Here is a 23,713-nt window from a genome sequence, read left to right as displayed (position 1 = left end):
ACTGTGTAACGGATGAAATGAAACAGAAAGAAGTGCATTGAATCACCATTTAAAAATTCAGGATGTATGTAGCAAATCCTTGAAGAAACTGTTTTCAAACATGTCTTTGAGTGGGGAAGTCCTGTCACGGTTATCAGTGTAGTACAGAACCTTTCTCCCTTCCACTGGCAGGCAGAAGGTTTTTCTGGGAAATCTCACCAACCCACGAAAAGGCAGTCACGCCTGTCTGCCCGGTAACGAGTGAGATTGTCAATCTGATGAGGGAGATTATGATATCCCTGTTAAGCAGTTAATTTCTAACACCTGCTTACTTCTTTCAGGAGAGCAGAAAGGGTGAGGGTATACAACATATTTTGATTTTAATCTTTTTCATTTCAGCTAAGCTTTCCAAAGCTTATCCTATGTGACAAAAAAACATTTTTAAATTTATTTTTGGGTTGCATTTAAAAATCAATTCTTGCTCTCCACTTGTTTCAAGTGTGTAAATGCACCATGTGTTGTTGGACTGATCATATGGGCCAGGAAGGTCAGTTAGCTCATTTCTGCTAGGATGGTGGCGGAGCATTACAGTTAACTTCGGGCTCCCTCGGCGATGGAAGTGGATAATTGATCACTCCTAATTGACATCTGGGGAGCAAAAGAGAGCTGTCAGAGGCTGGGGAATCATAGTCCACATGAGTTAGTGAGAAGAGGGGGGTAAAGAATTCTCCTAATATTTTGCCTGCCAGCTTCTGGCGAAGCCCATTCTGCTTTCCCTTGGTGCCTTCCCTATGATAGTGCAGAACTTTACTGCGAGGGAAAACACGGCATGAAGATGTTTGACTAAAAGCAACATTTGTTGTTCAATGTCCAAAACGAATCACTTCCTTTTGTCAATTGTAGTAAGGCTGAATTCAGTCTGCTACTATTGCACTGTATATTTTTTCTATCAAAGTAACTAAAAGTGATAAACCAGACTAGAAACATTAGGATGGCATGTGATGTTAAAATTAATCTGTGTGCACGGAGAGGTTGGCTTTTCTGCCACTTTTCAGTCTCTGTCCCTTTGCCAGTGATTCCTTTCCAGCCATCCTTCCCTCCCTCCAGGTGGATGCTACCTTTCTCTTTAGTTGCTTTGTTTTTAGAAACCATTTAGATGTTTATTTTGCATGGTTTGAATGTTTTGTGTTGGAATGCTGTGGAACAGTTTGAAACCACATTGAGTTACATTAGTTTTGTTTCTAATTTCTTTTATATTCCATTTCTCTTCTGCCTTCCCTTCCAACCCGACCCTCCCTTCCAACCCAACCCGACTCCTGCACCGTTTTTACTCCCATCTTCACCACGGTCATCATGGTTGTGTTATTCCGCACCGCTGCATTCTGGTCCGCTCACATCAATCGCCATCCTCCACCCAATAAAATGTGGATGTTTCCGTGGTATTGTCCAACCAGGGTGAAAATTCATTTCTACAGGCGACGGTGGCGAAGCTGGGCCCGCTCCCACGCATCCTCAGTGATATCACCAAATCACTAACTAGCCCCACACCAATTCAGCAGCAGGTCCGGCGATTTGGGGACCATATCAGCTCATCTCCGAATGTGAGTGGCAGCGTGTCGTCCGGACTGCAGCGGATATTCGAGGACCCCAGCGACAGGTAAGAATGGGTCATCTGCCGTCCGACTTTCCCCATTAGCCTCCATGCTGTGTGTTGCAGCAGCCGCCCCGGCCGGGAAGGATTCACTTGTGATCCGCAGAAAAATCTCATGATTCCAAAAAAAATACCTTCGGGCAAGTTTGCGAATAAATTGATTCTTGTTGACAGAGACACTGGAATTCTGTCTGTCCCCAAATCCTCACGAGATTTCAGAGAGTGTAGAATTTCAATGGGAGGAGTCGGGAGAGATGCAATTTCTACAACACCAAAAACTGTTTGGGATTAGTTTCAGTTGCTCTTGCCTTCAAAAGGAAGAGAATAGAGACAGAATTTTTGACCCTTTTAGGAATTTTTTTCTCTCTCGCCACCAAGGCTGGGCTGCTGTTTATGCATGTAAATTACTATGTGTCTACTTTCTGATCCATGGTTCTCCTTACCTGCTGCCATTGCTGTTCAGTGTTTGGTTGATGGGACCCGACAGTGGGCACGGTGCCTGTTGCCATTTCTCCCAGACGTCACGCGGATAGGGTGGTGTCTTGTTTCGTCTGATAGTCCGTGAATTGGTGCTGTTCGTTGGCAGGCAACAGCTGGTGAGAATGACTGAAGGGCAGGCCTGGGTCCCAAATCCTCACTGCTCTGGTTGGCAAACTGGCATTGCTACCCGATTACCTGGTCATGTTGTGTAGCTTGAAAACCACTCAAGGCTGATTTTGCTTCTTAGGATGCATCTGTATTGTACATTGTGTGTTTTATTAATATAAAAGAAGTGAAGTTAAGTAATTCTGCAAATATTAGGAACATTTTTTATTATAAAATTCTCTCTGTGGTGGAATGTAGTTTTGATCCCAATACTGCAGAGTGTTCTAACCCTGCAGCATTGATATGGGAAAGTGATGAGTGCAGGGGGCAGAAGCAATCCCCGTTCCCATAGAACAAAGCAAACTACTGCAGATGCTGGAAATCTGAAATATAACCAGAAAATGCGGGAGTGATGTTCCCCAGGGGTCAGTGCTGGGACCACTGCTTTTCTTGATATATATTAATGACTTGGACTTGGGTATACAGGGCACAATTTCAAAATTTGCAGATGACACAAAACTTGCAAGGGTAGTAAATAGTGAGGAGGATAGCAATAGACTTCAAGAGGATATAGACAGGCTGGTGGCATGGGTGGACACGTGGCAGATGAAATTTAACCCAGAAAAATGCGAAGAACGAGGAGAGGCAATATAAACTAGAGGGAACAACTCTAAAAGGGATACAGGAACAGAGAGAACGGGGGTGTATGTGCACAAATCATTGAAGGTGGCAGGGCAGGTTGAGAAAGCCGTTAAAAAAGCATACAGGATCCTGGGCTTTAGAAATTGAGGCACAGAGTACAAAAGTATGGAAGTCATGATGAACCTTTATAAAACACTGGTTCGGCCACAGCTGGAGTATTGTGTCCAGTTCTGGGCACCACACTTTAGGAAAGATGTGAAGGCCTTAGAGAGGGCGCAGAAGAGATTTACTAGAATGATTCCAGGGATGAGGGACTTTAGTTACATGGATAGACTGGAGAAGCTGGGGTTGTTTTCCTTGGAACAGAGAAGGTTGCGAGGAGATTTGATAGAGGTATTCAAAAGCATGAAGGGTCTAGACAGAGTAGATAGAGAGAAACTGTTCCCATTGGTGAAAGAGTCAAGAACCAGAGGACATAGATTTAAGGTGAATGGCAAAAGAACCAAAGGTGACATGAGGAAAATCTTTTTTACTCAACGAGTGGTTAAGATCTGGAATGCACTGCCTGAGGGGGTGATTCAATCGTGGCCTTCAAAAGGGAACTGGATAAGTACTTGAAAGGAAAAAATTTGCAGGGCTAAGGACAGTGGAGTGGGCCTAGTTGGATTGCTCTTGCATAGAGCCGGTGCGGACTCGATGGGCAATCGCTCCTTCTGTGCTGTAACTTTTCTATGGTTCTATAAACACTCAGCAGGTCAAGCAGCATCTGTGGAGAGAGAAACAGAGTTTACGTTTTGGGTCATCATGGTATGTACAGCACAGGAGGAGGCCATTTGGCCCATCGTGCCTGTGCCGGCTCTTTGAAAGAGCTATCAAATTAGTCCCACTCCCCTGCTCTTTCTCCATAGCCCTGTAAATTTTTTCCCTTCAAGTATTTATCTAATACCCTTTTGATAGTTACTATTGAATCCACTTCCTCCACCCTTTCAGTTCATTCCAGATCATAACATATCGCTGCATAAAAAAATGTTTCCTCATGACACCTCTGGCTCTTTTGCCAATCACCTTAAATCTGTCTCCTCTGGTTACCGACCCTTCTGCCACTGGAACAGTTTTTCCTTATTTACTCTGTCAAAACCATTCACGATTTTGAACACCTCTATCAAATATTCCCTTAACCTTCTCTGCTCTAAAGAGAACAGCCCCAGCTTCTTCAGTGTCTCCATATAACTGAAGTCCCTCATCCCTGGTACCATTCTAGTAAATCTCTTTTGCACCCTCTCTAAGGCCTTGACATCCTTCCTAAAGTGTGGCGCCCAGAACTGAACACAATACTCCAGCTGAGGCCTAACCAGTGTTTTATAAAGGTTTAGCGTAACTTAGGAACATAGGAACAGGAGTAGGCCATTCAGCCCCTCGTGCCTGCTGCGCCATTTGATAAGATCATGGCTGATCTGTGATCTAAAAACTTCCTTGCTTTTGTACTCTGTGCCTTTATTAATGAAGCCCAGGATCCCATATGCTTTTTTAACAGCCATATCAACTTGTCCTGCCACCTTCAAAGATTTGTGTATGTACACCCTCAGGCCTCTATGTTCCGATTCTGATGAAAGTTTATCGACCTGAAACGTTAACCCTGCGTTTCTCTCGCCACAGATGCAGCCTGACCTGAGCATTTACAGCATTTTCTGTTTTTATTTCTCATTCTGCTAGAGCTCACTTCCCAGTGGCTCATTCAGAAGAGCAGCGGTGAATGCGTGGGAACAGGTTGACTGCTTCTCTTAGCCACAGTTGATTTCTGACCTGGAGAGACTAAAATCCGAGGGCTGGGAGACTATTGATGTGCTTGTGCCTTAAGAATGGATGCCAAACTACACAATCTGGTTGGGACACTGACAGGCTGTACCACAGAGTGCAGGGCCTCTGAGATCATCCACCTCACTTTCTCATTCTCAGTGTGTAGTATGGGGGTATCAGATGGAGTCCAAGTGCTTCCTCACAGGACAGTGTCGTCCAATACATTAGCCACTAGCCACATGTAACTAATTGGGAATCCATTTGGGGATTGCATTTCTGATTTCTAAACAAAAACTGAGTCATCGACACCGTTGTTGGGCATGTGATCTCAAAACTCATTCGTATGGTGTCTGCATGTGTACTGTAACCTTATTGTGCGTTTGTTGGTAAAATGAAAAGCATTAAGTGTGAGGTTTTTTTGATCATTGAGTGTTTTATTTCCTTGGTTAAAAAATGGTGGTAGATGATTGTTCAGTAAATATGCACATGTGAAGTTTACTTGTATTGTGTGGTTGGTTGTAAGGTGTATTTTACTATAATTGATGCATGTGGCTAAAATGGTTTGCAGTGGCAACATCTGTGGCTAGTCAGCAATTTCTATTGGTCATAGGATAGCAAAATCAGCCAGAGCATTGGAAAATAGCAACAGGAGTCGGCCATTTAGCCCCCCAAGCCTGTTCCGCCATTGAATTAACGACTCAGATGAAGGCATAGAAAGTCTCATATCTAAGTTTGCCGATGACACAAAGATTGGTGGCATTGTAAGCAGTGTAGATGAAAACATAAAATTACAAAGGGATATTGATCGATTAGGTGAATGGGCAAAATTGTGGCAAATGGAATTCAATGTAGACAAATGTGAGGTCATCCACTTTGGATCAAAAAAGGATAGAACAGGGTACTTTCTAAATGGTAAAAAGTTAAAAACAATGAATGTCCAAAGGGACTTAGGGGTTCAGGTACACAGATCATTGAAGTGTCATGAACAGGTGCAGAAAATAATCAAGAAGGCAAATGGAATGCTGGCCTTTATATCTAGAGGACTGGAGTACAAGGGGGCAGAAGTTATGCTGCAGCTATACAAAACCCTGGTTAGACCGCACCTGGAGTACTGTGAGCAGTTCTGGGCACCGCACCTTCGGAAGGACATATTGGCCTTGGAGGGAGTGCAGCGTAGGTTTACTACAATGATACCCGGACTTCAAGGGTTAAGTTACGAGGAGAGATTACACAAATTGGGGTTGTATTCTCTGGAGTTTCGAAGGTTAAGGGGTGATCTGATTGAAGTTTATAAGATATTAAGGGGAACGGATAGGGTGGATAGAGAGAAACTATTTCCGCTGGTTGGGGATTTTAGGAGTAGGGGGCACAGTCTAAAAATTAGAGCCAGACCTTTCAGGAGCGAGATTAGAAAACATTTCTACACACAAAGGGTGGTAGAGGTTTGGAACTCTCTTCCACAAATGGCAATTGATACTAGCTCAATTGCTAAATTTAAATGTAAGATCGATAGCTTTTTGGCAACCAAAGGTATTAAGGGATATGGACCAAAGGCAGGTATATGGAGTTAGATCACAGATCAGCCATGATCTTAACAAATGGCGGAGCAGGCACGAGGGGCTGAATGGCCTACTCCTGTTCCTATGTTCCTATGAATGAGATCATGGCTGATCTGTGACCTAACTCCATATACCCATCTTGGCCCCATATCCCTCAATACCTTTGGTTAACAAAAATCTATCGATCTCAGATTTAAAATTAACAATTGAACTAGCATCAACCGCTGTTTGCGGAAGAGTTCCAAACTTCTACCACCCTTTGCGTGTAGAAGTGTTTCCTAACTTCACTCCTGAAAGTCCTGGCTCTAATTTTTAGGCTATGTCCCCTAGTCCTAGACTCCCCAACCAGCACCACTCTCTGCCTACTCTCAGCTTCCAATTACCTTCTGAAGGGCAGAGACTAGAGTACAGGCAGCTCTTCTACCCTCTTGGCTATGAAAGCAGCAGAGCTCAGGAAATGGGTCAACTGTTTGCCACCTTGACCTCAGAATAACCTGGTCTGAGAGAATTGGGGAGTGTGGGAGATACGAGAGATGTAAATGAAAAGTGAGGGTCGGGAATTGGATGATTTTGATAAGTGGTGTGAAAAAATGTATTGTTTTTATTTCCAGTGATGTGCAGAAACTGCAGTCTCCAACTCAAGAGAACGTTGAAGCGTTTTTCCACAGTAAGCAGCACTTTCCAGGTCAACCGGCCTCAACACAGAGCATGACTTACTCTGACAGGGATGAAGAAGAGTCCATCCTACATAATGGCAGGAGTGTATCACTTGTGGATCTGCAGACCACTGCTGTGACTCACGGGACAAGCAGCATTCCCGTTCTTCCCAACGTGCCAGTTCGGCACACCGGCAGCCAGGCCTCAATTACACATACGGCAAACGTCAAGCAGCTCAGAGAGGTGCAGAGCGGGGCACAGAGTGCCCCTCAGATCCGCAGGCCTCTACATCCAGCTCTGTGCCAGCAAAGCAGCCTGCAACCTCTGTCTTTCCAAAACCCTGTATACCAGCTGAACAACCCACCAGCAGGAAGCAGCAAAGCTGGCATGGACTCCAGTTCAGAGAACCTGAGCTCGACAAGCTCCCGGAGCCACAGCAACAGTGAGGAGCTGATCAGCAAGCTGAGTGGCCCCAGTAATAGCAGCATTGAGGACTTTGCCAAACGCAGTGCATACAGTGACGATTACTCCAAACGACACACCATGCCAGACAGGAACAATCTCCCAGTGGCATTGCCTCGGCAGAATAGCATTGGACATTCACAGCTCCGCAGGACAGAGCTGTCAGGTCCCAGTAGCCGAGGGAAAGCACCACATTCATTACCGCTTAGTGCATCACAGAGAAGCACGGGTAGCATGTCGGGATTACCGTCCACATCACCTGAGCCGCCACGAAACGAAAGCAGGTCACGGCAACCATCAACCTCATCAAAAGGGGAAAGTCCTGTGCCCAAAGTCCGGGCAGTACACAGGCAGCAGCAGTCACAGCAGGTGAGAAATCCTCTCCAGGCCATCATGCAGTGCTGCGATTATGTAACTCATTATAAGGTGACTGTTTCTTTAATCGCCTCTATCACCTCTCCTTTCTGGAGCTAGTGGGAGCTCCTGTTGGAGTACAGTTCTGCAGAGGCCTTCCCCCACCTCGTCCAAACTGCCATTCTTCATTTTGTGAGGCTGAACAGTGAGTGTTGGCAGACTATTTGACAGCAAGCGACAGATACAGCTCTCAGCTGATGTCTACGTTCATGTGATTGCACAGGGGTTAGTGGTAGCAATGAGGAGAGGGAACCTTGATGGTTTTCACTCCATAATGCAACAGGTACCTCTTTTGCTTTCTCTCTCTCTCTTTGGAGTGTCTTGCATAGTTGCTTGGTGTACAGCTTTTCAACAGGCATCTGGATTTGAATCCATCCCAGACTAAGTTGGCTCTTGGTTGATTGCAAGGGTTCTATTTTAGTGAATCTGGGCCAGTTTCCACCTTGTTCATAAAGGGTGCATGCACAGAACAAAGAACTGTCCACAACTTGACAGCGCATCTGAAAATTTCACTCAGACGCAGGGAAGTGGAAATGTCACATTGGTGCAGTCGGGATGCTCATCTAAAAATGAAGTAGTGGCAGAGGGGAAGGAGTTTTATTCTGTATTTAACCCCCACTATACTTGGTTTTAGCGTGTAAAAGAGAGAATATTCCTCCCTAATGCACCTCTCCCATAATGACATTCTTCAACTGGATGACCACTAAATTTCCCATCCCCCACCACAAGGTCCACAAATGTAGAGTGAATAAAACCTTCATATTAACACTGACAGCACACTGGACTTGTAATTTGAATATTACTTTGCTTTTGTCAGCAATTTCCCCAATGCTGTAATGAGATGAGCATCTATCTTGCGTTAGCAGTTTCCACTGGAACATTTTGTTGATGTTCTTTAGTGTGCGCCACAGTCACACAGGGCCTTGTAATCGGTGTGCTGGCCCTCACTGATCTGAGAAATTAGCCATACAGTTGCTGCATTTCTTCGTTATTATTTATTTCATCTGCAGTCGGTACTTGGTTCCCTGTGTCCACAGAGTAGCGCAGAGAGAGAGAGAGAGACAGCACTCACTCAGATGCTTTCTCCTGCTGATTGTGGTGGTGACTCTCTGGCAATGTATAGAAGTTCATGCTAGTCGTCTGACTCTAATCAATGCAGGTCCAGTCACCAGTGGAGACTGCCACCATGTCACCAGTGGAGAGAACAGCTGCTTGGGTTCTGAATAATGGACAGTTCTTGGAAGATGACGAGACGGACCAAATTCGTGAGGAAACTAAACACGCAGAGAGGGTAGGTAAAAAGTGTTTTTTTTTCTGTCCCAATTAGAGTTTAGGACACTAGACACTTGGCAAAAGTGAGCATTTTGCAACAGGGGTTGGGGAAAATAAATTGCACAATGATGGAGATTAAAAAGTATAGAATCATACAGTACAGAAAGAGGCCATTTTGGTCCATCGTGTCTGTGCTGACTCTTCAAAAGAGCAAACCAATTAGTTCCATTTCCCTTCTCTTTCCCCACAGACCTGCAAATTTCTCCTGCAAAGATGTTAGTAGTGTTGAAGAGGCCCAATTAGGTTACATTTTGCACTTTTATTTCAAGAAGATTGTTTAGTTTGAGATGTAAACATGCTCTGTGCAGCTGAATTAAAATGAAGTTATTGTATCCTACAGGTTAAGTAATTAAGTAGGTTCTTCCTAATGCACCCTTCACTTTTATCATTGAAGTTTTAGTAATAAACCTGTCTACTGAATCCCTCATGGAAAAAGATTGCCACTAGCATGGCTACATAAAAATTTCACATCTCCTCCATTACAGTTATGAAAATCCTGATGACAATACTGATTAGCTTCTGAAGTGATTCTCTCTTTCACATCCCCCAAATAAAAATTAAATGTATTGACTTTTATGTGACCGGACTCTACCTTCTGCAGCATCAAAGGGATACATTGCTACCACAGTTTGCATGACAGATACTGTTCTTTTATGTCATACCCACAGTCAGAACTGCAGTTTTAAATGGTTACTGTTCACTCACAACCTGCCCCAGACAGTTATCAGTAAACAGTGGAGAACCAAGGGAGGAGAGCAATTGGTTCTGCACTGAGATTGAGTGGAGAACATTTCTTGCAAGACAAATACCTCAGGATTGTTTCAGGCCGCCTTTGTTCTGGCAGAAAAATTCCAATAATTGCGACAACGTGTTCCAAGCTTGCCCAAAAATTATGACTGTGATTAAGAGTGATTGGGGAATTCAGAATCAGTTTCCGTTTAGAAATTAGCTAATGCCACTGAGTATGTTGTGCAAGCTGCAGCATTCAATCAGATGAAGAGGCTACTTAAGGTCAACTGACAAAAGGCTTTTATTTTGCAGGAAAAAAATTTTGCTCAAAAATCCGACAATTAGTTGTTCAAGAATAACAGCGGAGTATTTAATTGTTTTAAATTCTGCTAAAGCAGGGGTGTGTAAATTATGACCAGGGTTCAGATCCAGCCTGAATATGTGGCGCATTGTTACTCTTCTGAAACTCATTGATGCAGCTCCCAGCTACTCCCCTCTCAGTGTTGCTGCTGATTCCTACCTCCTGCTACTACTGCTCCAAGTGATTGAATGCAGCTGAATTCTATGGGCAGAATTCTCACAATGTCAGGAATTCCTGCCGACAGTGCATGGCAGTCTTCAATTGCAGCAGCAGTGGGTGGTAGGAGTGACCAGTGGTGCTTGGAAAGGAGATTGCCAGTGTGAAATTTGATTCAGGTGGGTATGAACTTGGAGGCAAAGAGAGAAGAGTGCCATTGTGGAGTGTACGAGCTGTATTTAAAAAAAACTGTATACAACTACTGACAACATTGGGAAATGCCCAGGATGGACCAGGATTCCTAAACCTTTCTACATCCACGTATTCAGGCTGGATCTGAACCCTGGTCATAATTTAGACACCCCTGCTATAGCAGAACTTAAAACAAGTAAACAAAAAAAAATGCTCTGGATGCTGGAAATCTGAAACAAAAATAGCAAAATTCTGGAAACATGTAGCCGGTCAGGCAGCATTTGTGGAAAAAGCAAGTTAAAGTTTCAGGTTTACAACCCTCCATCAGAACTCATTCAAGAAGAACAGCGGCGTAATTAAAACAATTAAACACTCCACTGTTCTTCTTGAGCAACTAGTTGCCTGATCGTAAGTAGAATTATTTACTTTTGATAGCATCATCACCTAAGTTAAGTGCTGCGGCTCGCACAAGGCTCCTAGTGATATTGGCAAATTCTGAATCGATACTGTAAATGCAAACTGGCTCACAAAGAGATCAATTTGGACACTTCCGTGCTATAAAGTTAGCTTAGTTTGGACAGCCTGTTGGCACTGGTGCTCCTATATGCTGTCCCACTCAGTTTCAGAATGTGCTTTTGCAGTGACAGTACTTCATGGTGAGCTTCTCATCTTGGCCCTGCTGTCAACGTGAGGAATAGAACTGAGGCGAGGCAATTCCCCAAGGGAGAAACAGGAAAATCAAACAACAGTTCACCTCCAGCCACTCTCACACACCACAAAGTGGCCAAGTCAAGAACTCCATTTTGTTCTCTCTTCCACTTCAGTTCTGCCCATGCCAGGCACTATTCCCTGACACCTGGCAGATATATAAAATACTCTCAACTTTTGGAACCTTTGTGTGTTATTAATTATATTATCTGGAGATTAGCAAATGGGGTCAGACCATTGATGCCATTTCATATTTGCTCCCGGATTGGACCCTCAGATAAATGGTATTACATCTTTGGTTCCTTGTGCTGAGATGTTTCTCACTGTTTCCCCTGACAGTATGAGCAGGAGATTACGAAGCTGAAGGATCGGCTGAAGGTGTCAAGTCGGCGGCTGGAGGAGTACGAGCGGCGCCTGCTTGCCCAGGAGCAGCAGATGCAGAAGCTCCTGCTCGAGTACAAGTCCAGGTTGGAAGACAGTGAGGAGAGACTGCGGAGGCAGCAGGAGGAGAAGGACAGCCAGATGAAAACGATCATCAGCAGGTCAGCCATATGACAGATTGTGGGAGCAGCGAGTCTCCCTCCAAGTCAATACGAAAACATTTTCAAAAAACTTAACTCTCATGTGTAATAAGTTTAGTACACTTCAAGGTGTCAAGTCAGGAATCAGTCTTGTGTATGACTTGGGCCACACAACACTGTTGTCATCTTCAAATATAAAAACAGCAACAGCAAGAAAAATATCTCTGATAAACAGTAACCAAATCCTCTGAGAATTTAGGACATTAATGTTCAGATCATGTCCCTGTTCCTGATTGGTTGTTACCTTTTCATTCCAAGAAATGCACTCATTACTATCTCTCTCACACGTTGTTGGTGATGTGACGGTGCCGGTGATGTGATGGTGCCGGTGATGTGATGGTGTTGGTGATGTGATGGTGCCGGTGATGTGATGGTGCCGGTGATGTGATGGTGCCGGTGATGTGATGGTGATGGTGATGTGATGGTGTTGGTGATGTGATGGTGCCGGTGATGTGATGGTGCCGGTGATGTGATGGTGATGGTGATGTGATGGTGTTGGTGATGTGACGGTGCCGGTGATGTGATGGTGTTGGTGATGTGATGGTGTTGGTGATGTGATGGTGCCGGTGATGTGATGGTGTTGGTGATGTGATGGTGTTGGTGATGTGATGGTGCCGGTGATGTGATGGTGCCGGTGATGTGATGGTGTTGGTGATGTGATGGTGTTGGTGATGTGATGGTGCCGGTGATGTGATGGTGCCGGTGATGTGATGGTGTTGGTGATGTGATGGTGTTGGTGATGTGATGGTGCCGGTGATGTGATGGTGCCGGTGATGTGATGGTGTTGGTGATGTGATGGTGTTGGTGATGTGATGGTGCCGGTGATGTGATGGTGCCGGTGATGTGATGGTGCCGGTGATGTGATGGTGATGGTGATGTGATGGTGTTGGTGATGTGACGGTGCCGGTGATGTGATGGTGCCGGTGATGTGATGGTGTTGGTGATGTGATGGTGCCGGTGATGTGATGGTGCCGGTGATGTGATGGTGCCGGTGATGTGATGGTGCCGGTGATGTGATGGTGCCGGTGATGTGATGGTGCCGGTGATGTGATGGTGCCGGTGATGTGATGGTGCCGGTGATGTGATGGTGTTGGTGATGTGATGGTGCCGGTGATGTGATGGTGCCGGTGATGTGATGGTGCCGGTGATGTGATGGTGATGGTGATGTGATGGTGCCGGTGATGTGATGGTGATGGTGATGTGATGGTGCCGGTGATGTGATGGTGTTGGTGATGTGATGGTGTTGGTGATGTGATGGTGCCGGTGATGTGATGGTGCCGGTGATGTGATGGTGATGGTGATGTGATGGTGCCGGTGATGTGATGGTGCCGGTGATGTGATGGTGCCGGTGATGTGATGGTGATGGTGATGTGATGGTGCCGGTGATGTGATGGTGATGGTGATGTGATGGTGCCGGTGATGTGATGGTGATGGTGATGTGATGGTGATGGTGATGTGATGGTGTTGGTGATGTGATGGTGCCGGTGATGTGATGGTGCCGGTGATGTGATGGTGCCGGTGATGTGATGGTGCCGGTGATGTGATGGTGCCGGTGATGTGATGGTGCCGGTGATGTGATGGTGATGGTGATGTGATGGTGCCGGTGATGTGATGGTGATGGTGATGTGATGGTGCCGGTGATGTGATGGTGATGGTGATGTGATGGTGTTGGTGATGTGATGGTGCCGGTGATGTGATGGTGTTGGTGATGTGATGGTGCCGGTGATGTGATGGTGCCGGTGATGTGATGGTGCCGGTGATGTGATGGTGCCGGTGATGTGATGGTGATGGTGATGTGATGGTGCCGGTGATGTGATGGTGATGGTGATGTGATGGTGCCGGTGATGTGATGGTGATGGTGATGTGATGGTGATGGTGATGTGATGGTGCCGGTGATGTGATGGTGTTGGTGATGTGATGGTGCCGGTGATGTGATGGTGCCAGTGATGTGATGGTGCCGGTGATGTGATGGTGCCAGTGATGTGATGGTGTTGGTGATGTGATGGTGCCGGTGATGTGATGGTGCCGGTGATGTGATGGTGCCAGTGATGTGATGGTGTTGGTGATGTGATGGTGCCGGTGATGTGATGGTGCCGGTGATGTGATGGTGTTGGTGATGTGATGGTGTTGGTGATGTGATGGTGCCGGTGATGTGATGGTGCCGGTGATGTGATGGTGCCGGTGATGTGATGGTGATGGTGATGTGATGGTGCCGGTGAAGTGATGGTGTTGGTGATGTGATGCCGGTGATGTGATGGTGCCGGTGATGTGATGGTGCCGGTGATGTGATGCCGGTGATGTGATGGTGCCGGTGATGTGATGGTGCCGGTGATGTGATGGTGCCGGTGATGTGATGGTGATGGTGATGTGATGGTGCCGGTGAAGTGATGGTGCCGGTGATGTGATGCCGGTGATGTGATGGTGCCGGTGATGTGATGGTGCCGGTGATGTGATGCCGGTGATGTGATGGTGTTGGTGATGTGATGGTGCCGGTGATGTGATGGTGCCGGTGATGTGATGGTGATGGTGATGTGATGGTGCCGGTGATGTGATGGTGCCGGTGATGTGATGGTGATGGTGATGTGATGGTGTTGGTGATGTGATGGTGCCGGTGATGTGATGGTGCCGGTGATGTGATGGTGCCGGTGATGTGATGGTGCCGGTGATGTGATGGTGCTGGTGAAGTCAGAACTCCGCTCAAATCATATCACAATAACCATGTATTAAGTTAGATCACTTGGCTGTATCCTTAGATTTCCTGCAGCTTGAGGAAGATTTGCCCATAACCTCTGTCCTCGCTGACATACGTTGGCTCCCAGTCCCCCGAAACCTCAAGGTTAAAATTCTCGTCCTTATGTTTAAGTCCCTTAATAGCCTCGCCCCCTCTCCCCTATATTTGCAACTTCCTCCAGCACGACAATACCCCCATCTCTTGCCAAAGTCTCTGACTCTGGTGTCGTGTGCATTACCCCCCCCCTGACCTCCATGTCATCATTGGTGGCCATGCCTTCTGCCACCTATGCCCCCACAAGCCAGAATTCTCTCTCCAAACGCCCCCTCTTCTCCTTTTAACATTCAGCTTTTGGTCACCCTCCTAATATGTCCTCCTTTGATCCGGTGTCCCTTTTCCCTTGCCTCTCTGTGAAACGCCGTGGGACATTTTTCTGCGTTGAAGGCACTGTATAAATGCAAGTTGTTGTTGTCATTGTTGTCAGATCTGACTGCTGATCATGACATTCACCAATCTGGCCTGTAACTTCTTAGTTTTAGTTGCTGGTTTACCACCATGTGTCAGGGTTGATTGATAGGCAGGTGCTAAATGGTAGGTTGTCAAAGCATTTTTGAGATGAAGGAGCAATTGACAGCATAACCCTTAAAAATTGAATACTGGCCACCAGAATTCTGTGCTTTAATTCTAGTAAGAAACAAATTGAAGAATGCAGCAATCAGAAGGGTGAGGAGCATGTCAGCCACCTATTGGGGGGAGAGAGAGAGACAATTCTAGTTTCCATTTGCTGCCTTTCGAACCAGTGATGTAATGGGCGATGTAGTGGGAGGTGACATGTTCACCCACCAGATGTGGGGGGGGCACAACTCCCATTATCTGTTGAACCGTCGACCCCGGTCACACCTCCAATAGCCAGATCAGAACAGCATGGATGGGATTATGTGGACAGTGTTCAGTCACTGCACCTGGATTACCTGGGTTTCTGAAGGAACTTGGGAGCAAATAATAAATCAGATCCGGTTTGGGCTGATTGAGACACTGGTGAAACTTACCCTGCTGTAAGCAGCTGCCCTTTCCTGCGATGGACAGCTGCCTTCTGCGATTTGTCTCCTCACACTTTGCCCCTCTTCTCTGTTTTGCAGACTGATGGCAGTGGAAGAGGAACTGAAGAAAGACCACTCAGAAATGCAGTCAGTGATTGATGCCAAACAGAAGATTATTGAAGCCCAGGTGAGTGTGTGTCGACGTTCAGCTTCCTGATTTAATTGTGAAGATTTCAACTTCCTCATTTCCTTCCAGTTGGATTATCAAATTTAAAAATGAAGATTTTGTAAATTTTGATTTGAGGGACTCCCTTCCAGGTAGATGTTCAACAAAATATGCTTGTTTCATTAGTTGGAGCGGGGGAGATGGGGATTACTCCAAAGGAAATATAAAACAATTTTTCTTCAAAACAAGTGATTACTGAATAATAAGGCTGCTTTCTGGGAGGTGGTGGAGCACAGTGCAGAAAACATCCTAGGGGTCAAAAAGGTTAAGTTAACTACAAGGATAAGAAAAGCGGAAGCTTGTGATTAAGTGAGGACCATTGTGAAACCCATGATAACATCACGCAAACTCTGGGGCACAACTGCAACAAGAAACTAATCCCCAAACCTCTGCTCCCCTGATAGCTTGATGGGTGGCCTGCTGTGGTGCTGGGTCATGTGGACTCAGGAAGGCGCCCAGGTCTGATTTCTGGTAGTGCAGAGTTAGCCACAGTGGGCCCAGTGGTGTGGAGGTGAAAGGTCAGCCAGAGTTCCTGCTCCGAATCATTGCTTCGTGCCTTCCATTGGGAAGTATATGCATCAGTGTCAGATGAGAACAGAATCAGCCTTGCTTAGTTGTGGAGCCTCCCACAAATAAATAGCTTGCTGAGCAGAACGAGCATTTGGTTGAGGCAATGGAGGGCTGTTGTGCATGTGGGACTATGCTTCGTGTGAGTGAGAAGACGAGGAGAGAAAATTGGATGTGGAGGGAGTAAATATTCCCCAGTCTCAAGGGCAATGAGGGATGGGCAATAAATGCTGGCCTTGCCAGCGATGCTCACATCGCATGAATGAATAATAATAATTTTTAAAAATTTCTGCTGAAATAGAAAAGCAATCTTTAGAAGAATAGATGAGCGTTAAACCCAGACTTAATAACTAAATTTGTGGCTGATACATGGTTTTATTAAGAAACCGTACAATTCCAGTAGGCTCAAATTGAACATTTGAGGCGCTGGTTAAATTTCATCACATTTAACCACACCTTGCATTGAGCTGTGGTTTAAATAAAACTTTCATAAATTTAAAAAAAGCACAGGTGCCACCTACTGGTCAGCTCTCGAAGTGCGAGAGAGGTTTCCACCACTTTAAATAAATCAGTGCAAAATGAAAGTAAGGAACTTGCATTAAAAAGGAGGCAACATTGAAGTTTAAACGTTTAAATGAACATACGAAGAAGAACAGGAGAAGGCCAAGTGGTCCATTCAGCCTCTCCATCCAGACATAATGTAGCCGGCAACCCCCCAACTGGTCATACAATCTCCCGGGAGAAGCGAAAGAACGGTAGGCTGATTTAGGAAAAGACTCTAGGAGATTCCTCTCCGACCCCAACAAGCAATCGAGGAAGCTCCAGACGTCTGCAGCAGCTGGTATCAATCGATGCAGCTAACCCTCCACCCGTCTACCTCCTACAACCAGAGACGTCCTTGATTCTCAGGAACTCGTCCAGCTGCCTTTTGAAGTACTGAGCTGTCTGTAAAGCTTCGACAGCAGTTCTCGGCCTGATCACTGAATAAGTATATGATACAATCCGTCTCAAGGGGATGAGGGAAGAAAGTAAACTGACAGACAGCCCGTCAGGTCTCTCTTAAATATTAATGTGAATTAGATGCAGTCTGTGGAAGAAGTTTAGTCTTAGTTTTAATGCAGTCTTTTGATCCCATGTTTTAGTTTTACTTTGTCTTAGAGAAAGTTCAAAAAAATATATTTTTGCTTTCTTAATTGTTCTATTGTTGCCTTTATTTGTTGAAATTTTGTGTTTCAAAAATGTCTCACTTCTTAAACAACTCACATGGCTCCAGTGTTGGGGTTAAATGGCACTGAGACTTGTTTGGATTCCCAGCATTCTATTCCCATTGTTGTAGATGACTAGCCAGTGTTACTTTAGTTTTAGGCTTTGTCTTTTCATCTTGATTTTTAGTTGGCATTTGAGAAAATTGGTCTTCATTTTCACCTTTGTTGACAATGTTTTAAAAAAATTTTGAACAACTGCTTTCATCCTCATTGTCGTGACAAAAACAACAGAAAACTGCAGCCCAGGAACACAGAACCTCAACTGGACTGCAGAAAAAAATGACAAATGGGGAAGATGCCGACAAAATTTAGTTAGTCTGGGTGTTCGTTTGTATGATCATTTTATTAGCAGTTCAGGTAGATCAATGTGCAGATTAACTAAATGGAGATATTTGAGAGTCGAACAATCTTAGAAGGAACCAAAAGCCTAAAATGTCTGACCTGTGTACTAAAATATCAGTGAGCAGCTGGATACAAAAATGGGGCATAGTGGGTGAGGAAGGGGAGAAAATTTTAGTCATTGCCACACTTTTCCTTGACTGGGAAGGCTGGTCTGGGCTGTGGAAATTTCCACAATCCTGGTCAGTGGTAATCCAAGAATAATTGGGTCTATAAGCTTATTTCTTTCTACCGTTTTCTTTTTCCCCTTTTAAAACTCCCTGCTATCTCTGATTTCCGATACTCTTTCCTCTGAATTATCTCACTTGCTCGCTTCTCTCTCTTTCTCCCTCTCTCTCTAATTTTGATCCCACCCCATTTCCTGCTCCCTTTGATTTCTCTTTCCATTTTCTCTTGGATTTCTCTCTTGTTCTCTTCTCCTCCCTCTAATTTTCTTTCTCTCAATCAATCTCTTCCCCCATTGCTCCTCCAGCTCCATTTTTTCTTTTCCTCCCATCCCCAATAAGCTTCCTTTCCCTAAGTGGCCCAGCTGAGAACTGGCACGGCCCTTTAGGTGAGATTAGGATTTAAACTCCGTGCCCTCTGGCTGGGAGGTCACTCAGCCAACATTGAAGTATTTCCACGTCCATCCTGGTTTAATTTTTGGAATGTACGATAGCTACAATGACACTATCTTTGGCCGCCATCATTGATTGTTTGGTAGCCATTTTGTAATAATGGATGAAGATGTGCTTTTTTTCCCTCAATTGTGTATTTATCACAAAAGAAACGCTGTCTCTTCAGAAAGCAGCTAAGGTTGCTGAATATTGCCCGTGACGTGTTCACTGTATTGGTTACAGGTCAATTGTGAGGATGGGATGAGCAGAACAGGCAAGTAAGATTCTGTTTCCTAGCAAAGCAGTTCCTAGAGATGAGAAAAACCCACTGGTCCCTCCCCCTCTCTGCAGCTAGCATTGTGCGGGCTTGTTGTTGCACGTTCTGATTGCGTGATTTTTTTTCCCACTGCATATATCAAAATCACTTTTTTAAAAAAAAACCATGATGAACAGAACAGTGAAATTTCAAAGGTGTAAAATGAAGCAACACTGCATGCATAGCTGGTTGGATGGCGAGCACCAAGCATTGTGTCACTCTGTACAGCTAGATTACTGAAAGGGAAGATCTTCGCTATACTCACAACAGATTTGAACAGAAAGACACCAGTTTTCCATTCTCTTCCCCTGCCAGTTTTCTCTTTTTCTCTCTCTGTCTTCAGAAAGCAGTGGCTCATGCTACAGTCAAGTTCCCTCGGTGCTGGCGACACCTCCACCAAGTGGCCATTTTGCCATACAGGAGCTCAGTGAGTGGTAGCATGCTGTTTAATCTTGGGAGGACGAGCCTAATTCTCTCCTCAACTGATATGCACACATGCACTTTCCAGTGGGATCCCTGGATCGCCATGAGGAATGGGGGCCATGGTTGAGATCAGGTTACTCAGCACAGAGCATCAAACCCAGGACCCTCCTGGCCTATATAGTCAATTCCACTTCACAGAATGTATTTGCCCACTACACAAATCAAGGAGTCCCACTAATTTCATGGAAAAAAAAAACCCAAACTCTCCATGGGTTCAGCAGAGCATCAAATATCAGTTTCAAGATTCTATTTGTTTGTAATTGAATTAACTTTCACCTGCATTTAATTTCCTCTGGATGGAATTGGTGCTGCACTAATATTGATGGCCCGACTGTTTTGCTTTTAATCTTTCAAAGGCTTGTCACTCAGGAAGGCCCTGGGTTCAACCCCAAGTTTGTGTTGAGTCAGCTGATCTGAGCCAGGGTGACAGTAAAAGCACTACATTCTGCTTCAGCAGCCTTAACCAGCCGGAGTTCCTGCCTCCAATGGCTATCCAGTGACACTTGCTGGAAATGTTTGGATGTGATGTCCCCTGTGGCCAAATAGTTTGCCAACACTGACTGTGAATAATAGCCACGGGGATGAATAAGGAAGATTCAGGTTGATAAAGACGTTCATTTTCTGCCAAATGCATAATTTTTACAAGGAATTTCAGGCTTTTTCTAGGAACTTAACAGCTTTTCAAAAGCTGAGTTTTTTTTCAAAAGGGTTGAGATGCTCATCGTATGATGTGCTTGGGAGGCACTCTGGTCTGCTCCAACTATGAACAACTTTTTTTTCTAGTCTAATAAAGGAAAGCTGAACACATAGTACAAAGGGAATACTGTACCAATAGCTCTTCATTATATGTGGAGGGGAGCGTTTCACTCATGAGAAAGAGGATCTCCTTTGGTCATTGATAACTGTTGCTTCATCCTTCTCACCTCCAATTATGTGTCCCATTTGCATCTCCCCTCCCCTCCCCTCCCCCACCCCAGTCAACAGTGTGGCTGCAAAACTGTAACCTCTACCAGACCAATCCAACCTCCCCAGAAGTGAAAGTATGGCTTTCCAGTATGCTGCTGTGCAAATAAAGTGAAGTGTTAATGCAGCCACATTAACTCGGAGTATAAGAAAACAGTCCTTACATTTACTGTTTTTGGGTGTCATGCAAAAATAGCACCTCATGAAAGAGGAGTGTTCGATGTGGGTTTTCTGTTAGTGAGGGAGCCATGTACATTAAGATAGTGTTTATACTGGAGTCTGCTGTGCTTCTGCTTGTAAGAATGAAACTTAACCAGTGCGGGGAAAAAAACCTTATCCATTGCAACAGTCCACAGTTGGGATGAAGTTGGACCAGAGGATTTTTTCAGGCCTTTGTTAGACTCCAGCTTTGGCCGCTTCCCTCCTCCTTTCTCAGTGTGTTGTGTCCTCGCCCTGCTGGTAATCTCAAACAGTGGTTTGGCTATTTGTTTTATTTTTCGTACTGTTAAAAACCATACACGAGAAAAGTCTGAGAAATTTGTCCTCCTCCCCCAGCCCCCTATACCTGACTTGCTTTGCTTCTCTCTCAGGAGAAACGAATCATCTCCCTGGACTCTGCCAACTCTCGGCTGATGAACGCTCTAACGCAGGTCAAGGAACGTTACAGCATGCAAACTCGGAATGGGATTTCTCCCACCAACCCCACCAAGCTGTCAATAACGGAGAACGGGGAGTTCAAGAACAGCAGCTGTTGAGGGGGAACCCGGATGTTCCTGACCAGACGCACATGGACTGAGTTTTCTGAATTCACTCTTGAGGAGTTGTTCACAGGTGCTGCTAGGACTCTTTTTTTTTCATGCTTCGGATCATGAGAGATTACATGGGACGATGCCTAATATCATCATTGTGCACTCTGCAAAAGTCTTACTCCGCTGTGGAGAACTGTATGAAACCTGTACAGAAATGAACTGTAAGATTGTATTGGGGTAAATAATTACTTGTAGAATTTAAAGTGACTTTTTTAATTATTTCTGTTAGAATTCCTGCTCTGGAAGATGTTGCAAAAAAGAGTAGAGAATGGAACAATTATTTTACAAGAAGTGGAATTTTCAAGTGTTGTGAGTTCAAGAGTTTAAATTCTCTGACTAGAGGGTGTATATATCTAACTGAGAAGCACAGAGAATGGAGGTAGTCTCTGTAAATGGTAGGAGTATCTAAAGGGACTGGGACTTGGATGGTTGTATTGCAGGTTGGTGACTTTTGGGGTAAAACATCCTATGTTAAATGAGTGCCCAGCCAAAGATATTTTACAAGTGAGGTTTCATGAGGCTGAAAAATCTGACATGAACAAAAACAAGCTATACATCACAACATCTTAGGAATGATTCCGTTTTTAAAATCAAACTTTTATCAAGTTGAAAAATGTTCATCAACATGACTATTTGAGGAAATGTTTTAAAAGAACTTCTGTTTTTGTTTTAACAAGCTGTAGTGTACTGTACATAGAAAGAAGCTGCCGTGTATGTGTGAGAGAGAAAGACAGATGACCAGTTTCTGTGCTTGTACAAAAGGATGATTCCTGGAAAAACCAAGTGAATGTTTGGAAATGATGATGCTGCCATACTGAACAAAGGGAACAGTAGTAATGCAGAGCACGAGCTCCAAGCACGCTTTTCTTTTCTAAACCCATTCATTTTCTGCATGAATTTCCTTAACTGTTTTAACTCCATGCATCTTATAACTTTATTAGAGTAACATTTTGCCAAATTTGTACCTAACTAACCAATTCGAATGACTCCTGGAGCTGTTTTGTAGGAATGTTAAAGCTGAAACGTTGCCCCTCCCCCCACCCTCAGACCGCTGCCAGATTTCCAGCGGTTGCTGCTGTTTTTGTTTATTGAAGGTGTGAAGAGTGTGGGTTTAATCTCAAACAATTGACTCACTTTTGATGAGAACTGTTGCAATGGGACAAAGAAAATAAAATATTGTGCAAAAATAAAACGGGAGACTTTTTTTTCTTTTGAGTATCTGTGGCTTTGAGTATCTTGTAACATTGCCTGCTGCTTTGGAACAAAAGAAAGCATCAAAAGATTCAGCAAGGAGTGCGGGGATCTGAATTTAAGGTCAGAAATAATGAACAAGGGTCAACGTAGAGCAAGCTGGACGGAATCGAAAACCTGTTTTTGTTGCTCTGATCAGAGGACCAATATCTTCACTCTGTACTACCCTACTTTGCATCTAGTTAACTATTTCCCCCAATATTATCCAAGCAAGGTGTCCATGCATCCTGAAATATTATTAGAAACCTAACTAGCCAATGCAAAAATCTCCTAGAGCTGGTCTGTAGGAATGTTAAAGTTGAAATGTTGCCCTACCCCCGATTGCCGACAGTTCCTGGGACTTCCTTGAAGAGTCCTTTAGTACTGAATCCTCAACATGCCCCAGCACAAGGTCACTTTGTTAAAACTATATCTTGCTCTCTCCTCCTTCCCCTCGCCTTGACATGACGTTAATTCAAGTGCATTGCCATCCCATGGGGCCTTGACCCTAGTACTGGTATAGCCGTTACAAAGCAGCGGTTAGCCAATTGGGTAGCGAAGTACATTTCCTTGTGTTATTCACTGGCAAAGAGATCGCCCAGAGAAATGGAGTTGACTCTACTTGTGCAGTGATTATTTCTTGGGCATGGTGCTAGGGGTCTTGAAATAACTGCAAGGCAGCAATGTGATACTGAGCGGTTATTTCCCACAGCTGGAGAGTCTAGAACTAGGGGCCGTAGACGCAGGATAAGTGGTTGGCCATTTAGGACTGAGATGAGGAGGAATTTCTTCACTCAGAGGGTTGTGAATCTTTGGAATTCTCCCCCAGAGGGCTGTGGATGCTGAGTCGTTGAGTATATTCAAGGCTGAGATAGATAGAGTTTTGGTCTCTCGGGGAATCAAGGGATATGGGGATCAGGCAGGAAAGTGGAGTTGATGTAGAAGATCAGCCATGATCTGATTGAATGGCGTAGCAGGCTTGAGGGGCCGAATGCCCTATTCCTGCTCCTTGTTCTTAAGTGAAGCAGTATCCATGTTTTCAATTGCATCACAGGCATTATCTTGACCAAATAACCCAAGATAAGTACTTTGACACTGAGGAACTTTAAACCAGCTTGAAAGCAAAAGTATCTTTATCCTTACTGATCCAACAGCACTTTTTGTATTAATTTGTTATGCCCATATGGAGGTTGAATAAATAAGAAAAAAATATTTGATTTGGTCACCCTTAGGCAATTTTGTGCATTAATGTTCAAACTCCATGCACAATATGGTTTTCCACC

General features: G+C 44.7%; 1 protein-coding gene across 8 annotated transcripts in view; it reads left to right on the top strand.

Moving 5' to 3' along the window:
- Positions 1 to 22,392, top strand: part of rasal2 (RAS protein activator like 2) — a 323,907-nt gene extending 301,515 nt beyond the window's left edge. For 6 of the 8 annotated variants that reach the window (XM_067990763.1, XM_067990764.1, XM_067990760.1 and 3 more), the window contains 7 exons: positions 1,434 to 1,636; positions 6,825 to 7,701; positions 8,906 to 9,037; positions 11,564 to 11,766; positions 15,676 to 15,763; positions 18,873 to 18,903; positions 20,982 to 22,392. In XM_067990763.1, the coding sequence (XP_067846864.1) occupies positions 1,434 to 1,636; positions 6,825 to 7,701; positions 8,906 to 9,037; positions 11,564 to 11,766; positions 15,676 to 15,763; positions 18,873 to 18,903; positions 20,982 to 21,187 (1,740 nt within the window). In that variant the 3' untranslated portion in view covers positions 21,188 to 22,392. Of the gene's footprint in view, positions 1 to 1,433; positions 1,637 to 6,824; positions 7,702 to 8,905; positions 9,038 to 11,563; positions 11,767 to 15,675; positions 15,764 to 18,872; positions 18,908 to 20,981 lie in introns of all 8 variants that reach the window. The other 2 variants (XM_067990762.1, XM_067990761.1) reach the window with 2 other exon arrangements.
- The last annotated feature ends 1,321 nt before the right edge of the window (positions 22,393 to 23,713 follow it).

This window comes from Heptranchias perlo, chromosome 9 (assembly GCF_035084215.1).
Source record: "Heptranchias perlo isolate sHepPer1 chromosome 9, sHepPer1.hap1, whole genome shotgun sequence".
In the NCBI taxonomy this organism is placed as follows: Eukaryota; Metazoa; Chordata; class Chondrichthyes; order Hexanchiformes; family Hexanchidae; genus Heptranchias; species Heptranchias perlo.
Note: the sequence above shows the minus strand (reverse complement) of the source record. Positions and strands in the feature narration are given on the sequence as shown.